General features: G+C 48.1%; 1 protein-coding gene across 3 annotated transcripts in view; it reads left to right on the plus strand.

Annotated features, from left to right (window-relative positions):
* Positions 1-12,397, plus strand: part of LNX1 (ligand of numb-protein X 1) — a 145,551-nt gene that overhangs the window by 34,960 nt on the left and 98,194 nt on the right. Inside the window, exon 1 of one of the 3 annotated variants that reach the window (XM_040483445.1) lies at positions 5,631-6,215. The exons of the other annotated variants lie outside the window; for them this stretch is intronic. Within the exon in view, the coding sequence (XP_040339379.1) occupies positions 6,124-6,215 (92 nt within the window). The 5' untranslated portion in view covers positions 5,631-6,123. Of the gene's footprint in view, positions 1-5,630; positions 6,216-12,397 lie in introns of those variants that run through there. 3 annotated transcript variants of the gene reach the window in all.

Below are 12,397 nucleotides of genomic sequence, written 5' to 3' on the forward strand. Positions count from 1 at the left end.
TGGCCTTCACCTGCCCACACAGGCCGTGTGGCCCCCACACCACAAGAAGCCCAGGAAAAGGTCTGGACGAACCCTAAGCCGATAATGCTATGCAGGTTGGAAAACAACAGGAGGAAAGAACGCAAAACTAATTGAAATCACCTCTTCACACGGAGGCCTCAGAGTTTTTCACAGGCAGCCATCTGCAGCTCCCTGGGGAGAGGAAACCTCCCATGTGAGGGGAGGTGAGGGCCTCAACACCCATTCTTGATCTTCCCCCACACGTCGGCTCCCTAAGTAGGTTGAAACCAACGTTTCCAAAAATATGTTGTGTATATTAGTCATCAAATGCTTAATATACACTTCCGCCCCTCCCGCCCTCTGGCCATCTGATTGGCAAGGATTCGAAACTTGGAGCTAATCCAGGACTTGACTCTGGAGCCCTGTCAGGCGTTGGGCCAGCAACTGGGCTAGTGGACTATCTCTTCCTCTCCTCAGAAGGGATATTAAGATTAAGTCATTACTACTCTGGAGTCCTCCCCCCCACTTTTTAAATTTTTTTTAATGTTTATTTATTTTTGAGAGAGACAGACAGATAGAGTGCGAGCCGGGGAGGGGCAGAGAGAGAGGGAGACCAGAATCGGAAGCAGGCCCCAGGCTCTGAGCTGGCAGCACACAGCCCCACGAGGGGCTCAAACTCACGAACCGTGAGATCATGACCTGCGCCGCAATGGGACGCTTAACCTGCTGAGCCACCCAGGCGCCCCTGGAGTGAGTCCCTTTAATTGGGAAAAACCAAGAGGTGACCAGGAAGCAAATGTTTTCCTTATATTTCCATAGGAGACCTCCAGGTTGGTGGCTGTAGCTGCTTCACACATTGGTCCTAGAAGATAGCTTTGTTTATCAATTTTGCATCTCAATTTCAAGATTTCACATGCAATGAGTTTTAAAAAATATTATTTGGGGGGCGCCTGGGTGGCGCAGTCAGTTAAGCGTCCGACTTCAACCAGGTCACGATCTCACGGTCCGTGAGTTCAAGCCCCGCGTCGGGCTCTGGGCTGATGGCTCAGAGCCTGGAGCCTGTTTCCGATTCTGTGTCTCCCTCTCTCTCTGCCCCCTCGCCCGTTCATGCTCTGTCTCTCTCTGTCCCAAAAATAAATAAACGTTGAAAAAAAAAATTTAAAAAAAAATATTATTTGGCCTGTGGTGTTGTAATGAATATGAACGAGGCAGGCTCAGATCCTACCTCGTACGGAGAACTTAACTATAAATCTGGTTGAGGATTGCCGTATGACAGATGTGGACCCACACATTCCCTTCCAGCGGGTCCCAGTATGCTAACAGTCCCAGGCTTCATGGGCGAATCGAGACTTAGGTTTCTCTACCTACAAAATGGGCATTTATTTCAATTAGCTCCTTGAACACAAAGCTCTTCAGAAATGAGTCACATTTAGAATGTCACCATTGTGCCTCCAGAAAAGAAGATATGGTAGAGAAATACTTCCAAATACTTCCCTTCCCCCCCCCGCCCCCCCCCCCCCCACCCGAGCTGAGGTCTCTGTTCATGACCTGTCCAGAGGACCACTAATAATAGCAGGTGACCTGAGTCAGGAATGCACGCAGGCAGCATCATGTCTTTAAACAGACGCTGCCTGTTTTCTCCAAAATTCGTGTCCTTTGTAAACATTATTATCCAGCCGCTTCAGACCCCGAGTTGAATGTAAACCCTCAAGTAAAACATTTAGGATTGACTGTGGTTGTACACGGTTGCCTGCACCAGTAACTCCTTGGACAGCTGCTCCTGACTTCAGACGAGAGGGTTCTTCCATGAGAGTAAGCCCGAACCTGTGAGCTAATGTCTGGAATCTTCGGGCTAATTCCGTTGACCTCTGTCCTCTTAGACGCTCGCAGACTCCCCTCGCGTGGGTCTGCTGCAAAGAATTCCCCCGCGGGTGGTATAGGCTTACGTTGAGTCAAGAGACAGCCTTCCTAACCAAGGACATTGACCGCGGATGTGGTAGAGGTGGTGCAGGGGCCAGTCCACTGCGTCTCTCTTGACCTGGATCAGTGACGGGGTGTGTGGGAATATAGCTGTTACTTCCTTGATGCTCGGTGGGTGTTGTCTTAGGCTCCAGACCACATCTTCCTTGTGTAATATCGTCATCTGCGTGCATCATATTTATCAACGATCCACTGTAGGACAGGCCCAGGATGAGAGAAAAATCTATACACACCGTGATTTGTGCCTCTGAGGAAATGACCCTTTAAGAGTAGAGAAGTCGAAACCACACACACACACACACACACACACACACACACATACACACACATATTGAATTGTTTCATGGGATAAGTGCCTCTGGCCTTTAGCTTCCTTCTTCTGGAAGATAATAACAATGGGAGATAAGAAAGCTGACCATACTGGCAGGAACAAAGAGATCACTGTTCGATGTTTTGAAAACAGCCCTGCATGAAAATGCATATGTGGCCCAAGACTCACCTGACTGAAGGCTCCCTGGGTTTGTTGTTGTTGCTTTTGTTGTCGTTTTTAATTAAATTTGCACTCAGAGTCCTGGAGTTTCTTCTCCAAAGACCAACCCTGCAGGTTCTCTTGACCTTTCCTCCTCTCAGGTGGCTCTTTCCTGTAGTTCGCCCGTGGAGCATGCGCACAGTGACTGTCTGCAGTGTCCAGAAGATGGTGCTGCTGGAGGGAAGGTCTAGGGGAGTCTTACCCTACGGAAAGATGGGGAGGTTACGAGTCTCGTTGGTCATGTCAGCCATACTTGACCTATTCACCATAACTGTTTTGACTTTCGTTCTTCAAGTGACATTCCAGTCTTGAACCCAACTGTTGCCTGGCTCCTACCTGGCTGAGAGCTGTTCTCTTCACTCTCCTGGGCATGGAAGAAATGAGGCAATTGTTCTGCATTGCTCCCCGAGGGACCCATTGCTTTTCCATTATGCTCCAAGCAATCTGCTAAAGAAACAACATTCTCCTGGGCGCTCGTGCCCAGAAATCTTCTTTACATATTTCCTTTATTCCTGGACATTTATTATCTCTCTGTACAAACGCTTGACCCCTCCCGTTGCTCTTGGCACATTGGAAGTCCTGAGATCCTTTTGTTTTGTTTTGCTGCTTTGCCTCTGATCAAGAAAGGTTGGTCCCAAAGTTGACTCTGTAACCATGTTGAATTTTATGTCATTCAGTATTTATTGAGCATCTATTGTGTTCTAGGCACTATGGTGAGGCTATAATAGAGAACAGGACCAGTAGACTTCTGCCTTCAAGAAGTTCCTGGTTTAGTGAAGAGAAAAGAGACAAGAAAACAGGAGCTTATGGGTGATATCTGAGATGACATTTAAGGATAACTTAGCTGGGCAAAGGGGACAAGGATTAGGGGTAGGGCTATTTACTGGCAAGGTAGCTACAGAATATGGCCATTTGAAGGTGAGATTTCATCTGCGGGGGGTTGTATTAGGATTGTAGCTGATGGCAGGTATCAGAAGATTGAAGTTACATTGGTTTCACTTTGTAAAAGTTTTATTTTTCTTATATAACAGAAAGTATGGGTGTAGGAAGTCCATGATTTGCATGATGTTATCATGATGCCATCAATAATCCAGGCTCTTTCGGCTTTGTGGATTAGCTTTCAGCCTCAACTTGTCACCTCTTGGTTCCCAAACGGCTGCCCAATCGCCAACATCACGTCCAAGTTCCAGGCAGAAATAACCAGCTAGGAAGAACCAGGCAGGGAGGGCAAATTGACAATATGCATACTGAGACTTTTCCTTTAAAAAGCTTTCTGGGATGCCTCACCCAGTAATTTCTGCTTATGCCTCATTAGCCAGTATTGCGTTGTATGGCCACCCATCTGTGAGACAGGCTAAAGTGCATTACCACCATGAGCTAAATGTAGGCTCCGTGAAAAGGAAGAAGAGAAGGTGAGATACTGGATAGGCAACCAGCAGTTTTTGCAATAGTGACATAGACAACCACAAAAAATAATTCCTTTGTTTTTATATTGCATTCCTTTCCATTAATGGATTTTATTCTCTTGAAATGCAAGGAGGTAAAAGGGCAGACATCCTTCTTTTGTCACAGAGACTTGGAGGAACAATCTGACATGTCCAAGGTTATCAGAAATACAATCTAGCACACTATGAAACCCACAGCATTTATTATTTTCCAGGCTGTTCAGGAGCTGTGATCTATACAGCAGATCCCGGACACTCCAGAAAAGCATGTCCCAGGACTCTGTGAAACTCCATATTCAGGAACAGACTGTAACATTTCATGCCCCTAATAGTGCAGAAGGGAAGAAAGGACGAGAAGAACAAAGCCTCTGGGAGGTGGGCGCTGAGCTGCCAACAAGGCTCATTCACTGCTATCAGTGGTTATTAATAACAATTTTCATAACAATAGCTAGCGCTCATTGAGCCCTTTGTTCTTTATAGGCATTATCTCATTCCACCTTCATAACAGCACTATGAGTTAAGCACTCTTGTTATTGTCTTTCTTTTACAGAGGAAGATACAGCGGTTCAGAGAGGTTGAACAACACGCCCAGTGTCACACAGCCATCACGTGGCAGAGCTAGGGTTCAAAGTCATCTGTTTGACTCCAGGAACTAAATGCCAAACCTAACTTCCGTTTTACTGCTATTTCATGGTACTTCCTTCTCACCGGCCCTGCCTCACTCTTGCATACCAGACTGACAGGGAATGGAATCCAAATTAGAGTCTCAGCAAGACTATAAATTAATACAGGTCCTGCTTTACCGAGATTGCTTATCTCTGATCTCAACTGTAGCAGTTAAACCTGTACATTCGAAGGATCTACCATATGTAAACTCTTTCAGTCCTGCCTCAAGTAAATGCACCTTCTCTGAGGGCAAACCCCCCGCTTACTACATAGCTCATTGCACTTGGTCTCATTCCGCAGACTTTTCCCTGGTCTCTTTCCCGTCGAGTCTAGTTTGCTGTAATTGCTTGGTTGCATTAGTGGAACAATCCTTTTAAGCCGTTTCTGTTAAGATTTAGGCCTTGAGTTGCAAGGTCCACGTGGATTTTAGACTTCTTGAAGATGGGGTAGAAGGAGAGGAGTCCTGGGGGCTTCTGGACCATCACGGGGGTTAGGCATGCTAGAAGTCCTGTTAAGACTCATAGCATAGGCTGGAGTCACAGATCTTAAAGCTAGAAGCAATGATGTCCAGCGCCTGCTGGACCCAGCAGGTAAGGCATGAATAGAGCTCCATTTCAGAGATGACATAGCTGAGGCTCGGGAGGTTAAATGAAATGCCCGGGGTCCTACAACTAGTGACAGAGCTTAGTTCAGCCACTCAGGAGAGGAGGAGGAACGGAGTGACTTCTTTCGTGGCGGAACAGGAATTTGTGCATCATTTGGACAGAATCTTACGTCTGTCTATCAAGGCTCTTTATTCTCAAAGAGAACGACGCAGTCTATTCTTGTAAAGGGCCAGTTGTCCAAATTAGTGGAGAAGCCATCACTTTGCTCACATCTGCCAGCGTAGTCAGGACAGGGATAGGTAAAATATCTGCCTATTCTAAATATGCATCGAGACGTGGAGTTGGTTCATAATTAACCCTCGTCTGTCTCAATGTCTGAAGACTCACTTGGAGCTCAGATCCCCAGGCTGTGTTCCAAGGATGCTGATTTCTTACAGTGTCTTCCTCTAGCAGACTGTGGGACAGCTTTTGATGATTTGCGCATCCACACCGCGGGGTCTGACTGTGCCATGCTCCTGCCCTCTTCCAACACAGTTCAGCTTCCAGCCCATCTGCTCCCGGCCGGTGATGTAAACGTACCAGCTGCTTCCCAAGAACCAGTCGGCATCCTGCAGGAGGGGCAGGTCCCTTTCCCGGGCATCAGCCTGCTTGCTCTCAGCCTGAGCCCTCTTGCCAACCATGGTGGGTCCCTCCGGTCTCCTATCTCCCCATCCGAGAAGCAGAGGGCACGATCCTCTTACGAGCCCATGATTTATCAGCGTGGCTCCATCTAAGGGCTCCAAATCAGGTGCCATTGTGGGGATATGGCAAGGTTTGTTTAAGGGAACTGAGCTGGGCTGGGCCCCTGCAGCGGACAGAGAGAAGGTGGCCAGGAAGAAAGCAGCACCCTGCTCGGAAAATGAAGGCGCTTCTGCTGCTGGTCCTGCCGTGGCTCAGCCCCGCCAACTACATTGATAATGTGGGCAATCTGCACTTCCTGTACTCAGAACTGTGAGTCCCTCTATAACGCTGCCTGCCTGTGTCTGTGTGTTGGGGCTGTTGGGGGTGGAACCGGAGTCAGTTCCCTGGCTGGGGTGTCTGCTTAGAGGAGTCAGCCCCACAGGAGCTAGATGCACTTGGACAAAGCACCCTGCCAGCAGTCTGAGGCTGCATGCTTAGGTCTGTGACTTAACAAAAAAACACCATCTTCCTGATGCAATGCTTTCCCAGCAAGGCATATTTTTCCTGCTTCTATGCCAACCCTGCCCCCCCCCTTTTTTTTTTTTTTTTGGTACTCTACTCTTTCTCGATAGATGTGTCTTCTCTTCCTTCCATAAATAGAACCAAAGAGCAATTACGAACCGAGCTTGTGGGCACAAATCTGCAGCCTGTCAGGTATTTCTAATTGGGAGAAGACGACTCCCTCTGTTCAGACCATCAGCCTTCATACCTGCAAACACAGATAGCATCAGTACAGCAGACAGATAACCCTAAATGGAAAAAATATGCATCCATCCTATTTTTGGTTTTGACCATTTTCTTTTTTTTTTTTTTTTTTCCAACGTTTATTTATTTTTGGGACAGAGAGAGACAGAGCATGAACGGGGGAGGGGCAGAGAGAGAGGGAGACACAGAATCGGAAACAGGCTCCAGGCTCCGAGCCATCAGCCCAGAGCCCGACGCGGGGCTCGAACTCACGGGCCGCGAGATCGTGACCTGAGCTGAAGTCGGACGCTTAACCGACTGCGCCACCCAGGCGCCCCGGTTTTGACCATTTTCAAACGTATGGGCGAGCAGAAAGAAGTGTGCAGCGAGCTCCCATAACTCCATCACCTCGGTCTCGTGATTACTATTTTGCCACATTTGCTTCACTTCGTTTATTTTTGTTGCTGTTGAAGTGGTCTGGCGTAGGCTGCGGTCATGACATTTCGCCACCAAATACTTCACTGTGCATCTCTGAAAAATAGACATTTTCCTATATGACCCATGTCCATTTTGTAAGAGGAAATCATTCATGCATCCAGACTCTCCAGTGACATTTTTCTGGCTCCTCTTGTTAGTAAGCTTTAAAAGAGTACTGCAGGTGGGGCGCCTGGGTGGCTCAGTCGGTTAAGCGTCCGACTTCGGCTCAGGGCGTGATCTCACGGTTCGTGGGTTCGAGCCCCACGTCGGGCTCTGTGCTGACGGCTCGGAGCCCGGAGCCTGCTTCGGATTCTGTGTCTTCCTCTCTCTCTCTCTCTGACCCTCCCTCCCCTGCTCATGCTCTGTCTCTCTCTCTCTCTCTCAAAAATAAATAAACATCAAAAAAAAAAATGAAAAAAAACCCAAGAGTATTGCAGGTGAATGTGAACAGCCTCTAGCAAACATATAAAAAGTGCTGTGGTGTGTGCCTCAGTGTTTGGAGCATTTACAAAAATGTATTCTTCTGGGGGCACCTGGGTGGCTTAGTCGGTTGAGCGTCTGACTTGGGCTCAGGTCACGATCTTGCGGTTCATGAGTTCAAGCCCCACGTCGGGATCTCTGCTGTCAGTGCAGAGCCTGCTTCGAGTCCTTTGTCTCCCTCTCTCTCTGCCCCACCCCCCGCTTGTGCTCTCTCTCTCTCAAAAAAAAAAAAAAAAAAAAAAAAAAAAAGGAGGCACCTGGGTGGGTCAGTCAGTTAAACATCCGACTTTGGCTCAGGTCATGATCTCATGGTTCATGGGTTTGAGCCCAGCATCAGGCTCTGGGCTGACAGCTTGGAGCCTGGAGTCTGCTTCAGATTCTGTCTACCTCTCTCCCTGCTCTGCCCCAGCTTGCTTGTTCTCTCTCTCTCTCTCTCTCTCTGTCAAAAATAAATAAACATTAAAAAAAATTAAAACCAAAAAAAGAATTCATAGAGCCCAGACTAGAAAAGCTCAGCTAGTCGTATTTACTAGTCGTATTTAGGTAGAAGTAACCTCGCCCCCTGAATGTTTACGGTAATAATCAGGGTCTGTTTTATAATTAGCCAGACTAACCAATTTGTATAGCATAGCAGATACTCAACAAATTCTTAATAGAGGAGAGAAAAAATGACCTAGGTCCTTGGAGGTGGATGATGCATCCTGAGGACCCTGCATTTCAGGGTTAGCTGGGCCCATCCTTTTGGAATGTAAGCCCTGTCCTCCTTAGATGCGAAGGTTCAGTGGGGAAATATCAGGCTTAAGCCTGCATGGTGAGCATCTCTGGGGTAATAATGGCATATGGACGTTTTCTAGAAAAATATGCAACGGCGGGGCTACTTGGGATTGTGGCAAGTCTCCTCCCTGGATGGTGTCTCTGAAATCCAGTGCCCAAGCGCTCCTCCCCACCCTCGCCGCCCCCACCTGCTATCCTTGTTGGTTACTGTGTTCATTTCCTGGGGCTGTTGGGACAGTGACCGCAGATTTGTAAGTTAAGACAACAGAGGTCTATTCTCTCACAGTTCTGGAGGCCAGAGGCTTGAAATCAAGGTGTCGACAGGACCACACTCCCTATGAAGGCTGTAAGGGAGAATCCTCCTTTGCCCCTTCCGGGTCCTGGTGACCCCTTTCTTGGCTTGTGGCCTCGTAACTCCAATCTCGGCTTTGTCTTCAAGTGACCTTCCATGTGTGTCCTTTCCAATTCCCTGTCTTTCCCTCCTCTTACAAGGATGCTTCTTATTGGATTTAGGGCCCACCTGCATAATCTAGGATGATCTCATCTTGAGATCTTTAACTGATCTTTTTCTAAATAAGGTGAATGTTCATAGGTTCCAGGTGCACATCAGTGAGGGACCACCACTCAACCCCACTGCAGGTGCTCCTGAGGAGGCTTTCGACCAAGTTACTTTCAGTTTTGCAGCTTAATTAAAGGAAGGCTCTTCCTACTGGCTTATCAGTTTTCTTTCCTACCAGTACGTGCATCAAGGTAACTTTTCCGTTGAATAACTGGACACAAGTTCCGCAACGTGAAGCAATCGAGGAAGCCTAATGCCAGGAAATTGCCAAGACAGTGTTCCCAGACTAATTTGCCGGAACTTTCTGGAAGTTTCCAGTCGCTGGGGATGATGATTTATGAGAGAATTCTATGTAGCTATTAGCTGGCACTAGTGTGATAATGAACTAATCAGGAAATTAGTGACACCTTTCAGGTGCTGTGGCAGTGCTTTGAGCAATACAGGTGGTAAGAAATGAGGCATGGTACCCACCCTCAAGGAGCTGACAATTCAGTTGAGATGATGAAATTTATACACATAAGAAATATTTTTTTTTAATTTTTTTTACGTTTATTTATTTTTGAGACAGAGAGAGACAGAGCATGAACGGGGGAGGGTCAGAGAGAGGGAGACACAGAATCTGAAACAGGCTCCAGGCTCTGAGCTGTCAGCACAGAGCCTGACGTGGGGCTCGAACTCACGGACCGCGAGATCATGACCTGAGCCGAAGTCAGCCACTTAACCGACTGAGCCTCCCAGGCGCCCCCACATAAGAAATATTAACAATGATCCAAGGCAACAGGGGCTATGTCATTAAAAAGTAAGGTAGGGAGTAAGTTGAGAGGAGGTGGAGGTCCCCCATTTCTGTGAAATTGGTCAGGGAATACAACTGGGGGAGTTGGGGTTTGAGCTGGATTTTTGAAGTAATTAGGGAAGGATTAAGCAGCAACGTGGATGGAAAGAGAAAGCATTTCGGGCAGAGTAAATGGCACTGCAGAAAGGTTGCGAGGTGGTCACCAATAAATAGGACTCCTGGGCCCCTTCACTGTTCGTGGAAGGTGGGGGTTATGGGGTGGTGGCTGCATGTTCTTGAGGTGAAAAGACGCTTCTCTCACTACCACAGGCCACTGGGATCTTGAAGGCAGGCCGTGCTGGGTGGATTCACTGGAAAGCACTGGGAAGCCAGGCTTCCTCCTGCTACCCTTGTCTGGGCTTTGGTGTCCTGGCCTTGGGTGAGCTTGACCTGTGTTCCCGCACTTCCAGCTGCAGAGGCCCTCCCGGATTGGCCAGGGCTCTCTCAGTCTGAGTCCTGCTCCCTCAGAACCCAGCTGGAAACTTGGATCTAATCCAGTAAACAGTGTCAATTACAGCATGTGGCCCTGAGGGTCGCAAACTCAAATGCCTACAGGAACCAGGCAGGAGTTATGTAAACATGTGACTCACTCATGTATAAGACAGAAGGAAGGGGTGAGACCTCTGATCAACTGCAGTGTGTGTGTGTGTGTGTGTGTGTGTGTGTATAATTTGAATGTTTTTAGACACTATAATAAAATATATATTATATATATGTATATAATATAGCATATATCATAGTATATGTTTTTACTATATTATATACAATACATATTATATACATATAATGTCTAAAAGTATTCTAATTCAATTTAAAACAAAATAAAACAAAAACACTTGGTCGAGCCCAGCAGGTCACTTCTGCCTGCCCAGTTTGGCCTTGAAGTCAACAGTTTATGACCCTGAGCAGCTCCATCTTTAAACATGTCCATGGTCACCTATTGGCTTGACCCAGAGGACAGCGAATTCCACAGAAGAAGCCCCAAACCAGGGCATGTGATGTGGAATCCCAATCCACAGGTCAGGGGCAGGGCGTGTAGGACGGTTCTCAGGGCCTGCAGAGGGCACAGCATGACATTGAAGGGCATACGCGGGCACTGCAAAACACACTCCTGACAAACTGCACCGCCTTCCTGCAGCAAAAACATCCACTTTGGGGCTTGCAGGCCAAAGAGCATCTTAAATCCCTCCCAGCTGGGCATTCCGGGCGCTCAAGTGAAGATTGTCTCCCTTAGTCTTGGGCGGCACTCACTTAGCCCTTGGTCCAGCTCTTCAAGTTCCCCTTTCCCAAGAGCCCTCACCTTCACACTTCCGCCAACTCTCTGAATTGCCTAGACCCCGAAGCGAATGTAGGAAATAGACTCTAACACTCAGGCATGAGCATCGATACGGCCTTCTCACCTTTCCGGGCCTAAGTGCAGCCCCGCACGTGGGGAGGGGAGACGTAGGTGAAGTCTTAAGAGCGGCGTCAGTTCTGAGGACCGCTCACGTGAGAGCCGAGGGCTGTTTTTTTTTAAAATGCATGGGCTCTAAAACCTGCAAAAACAAAAACATTTGGCAGGGGGCATCTGTTTCCATTCTTACGCTCCCCAGGTGACCCTCTTCATGCTGAACACGCTCCTCAGGTGATCCTTGTGGCCGCTACGGTACACGCAAGCGCTCTTAGCTCCCTACCTTCCCCTGTGGAGAACCAGCCCTCCACTCTCCGGCTCTGCTCCCTATCTCCGGCAGCTTTCCTGTGTGTCTCCTCTACCTGGTGAGTCCTCAGAGGGAGAGCTTGAGAGGTGTTCATTTCTGCACGCTTCAGGCTTCCGTGAAGCTGAGTGACATGAATTTGGTTCTTATCCTGGCCAATTCCTAAATATGGCAAGGCCTGACGAAGGATGACCCTGGTTTGGCTTCCGTGGAAGGGAGTATCGATGCAAGACAGCCTCACCCCAGGTGTTGCACAAAGCGGAGCCATGCTGGCGTAACAGAAATGGGCACCGCTCTGGTCATTGGTCTCCCGTGGCTGCTGTAACATTTCTCTCCATATTTCGTTTGGCAAGGATCCCAGGAAGAAACCTTAGGCTCCGGTGGGTGGTGAGATGTAGTTTATGACACATGCCCAACTCTCAAAAGCCGTTTACAGAAAACTGAAAAGCTGTGTTCATCTTCCCCCCACCTTTACAACTTGTAGCTCCTGTCACCCTCAGAAATACTTCCTACTGTCACGTCCTGGGGGTGGCAGGTGTGGTGTTCGTGCCCTTGGTGTTAAGTCTGGGTGCGTCTTGAGTCCTACTTTTCAAAAAAGGAAACTGCCCTCTGTTTTAGGGATGTGGTTACCAGTAAGGCAGGTAGGCATGGTCACTGCAGGCTAGTGCTGCTGCCATAGCGGTGTGACTTCTCAGGAAGTCAGGAAACGTTGGCCCTCTTTTTAGCGCATGTAAGAGGATTTGGGGTGTGTAAGTGGCATATCTGTGAACGGTGTTTGTGGCAGCATCTGGAGGGTGAAACTCCACTCTGACCCATGATGGAGATAGCAGTTCTAAGCAGGAAAAGTTTATTCCCCCTGGGGTTCTGTGCTTGGGAAATTAAGGTGAGCAACTCTGATCTCGTAACTTGAACCACCTAGGGCTATGGACAGATGAGGTCTTCTGGAGAAACT

This window comes from Herpailurus yagouaroundi, unplaced genomic scaffold, assembly GCF_014898765.1.
Source record: "Herpailurus yagouaroundi ecotype Mexico unplaced genomic scaffold, PumYag 28, whole genome shotgun sequence".
In the NCBI taxonomy this organism is placed as follows: Eukaryota; Metazoa; Chordata; class Mammalia; order Carnivora; family Felidae; genus Herpailurus; species Herpailurus yagouaroundi.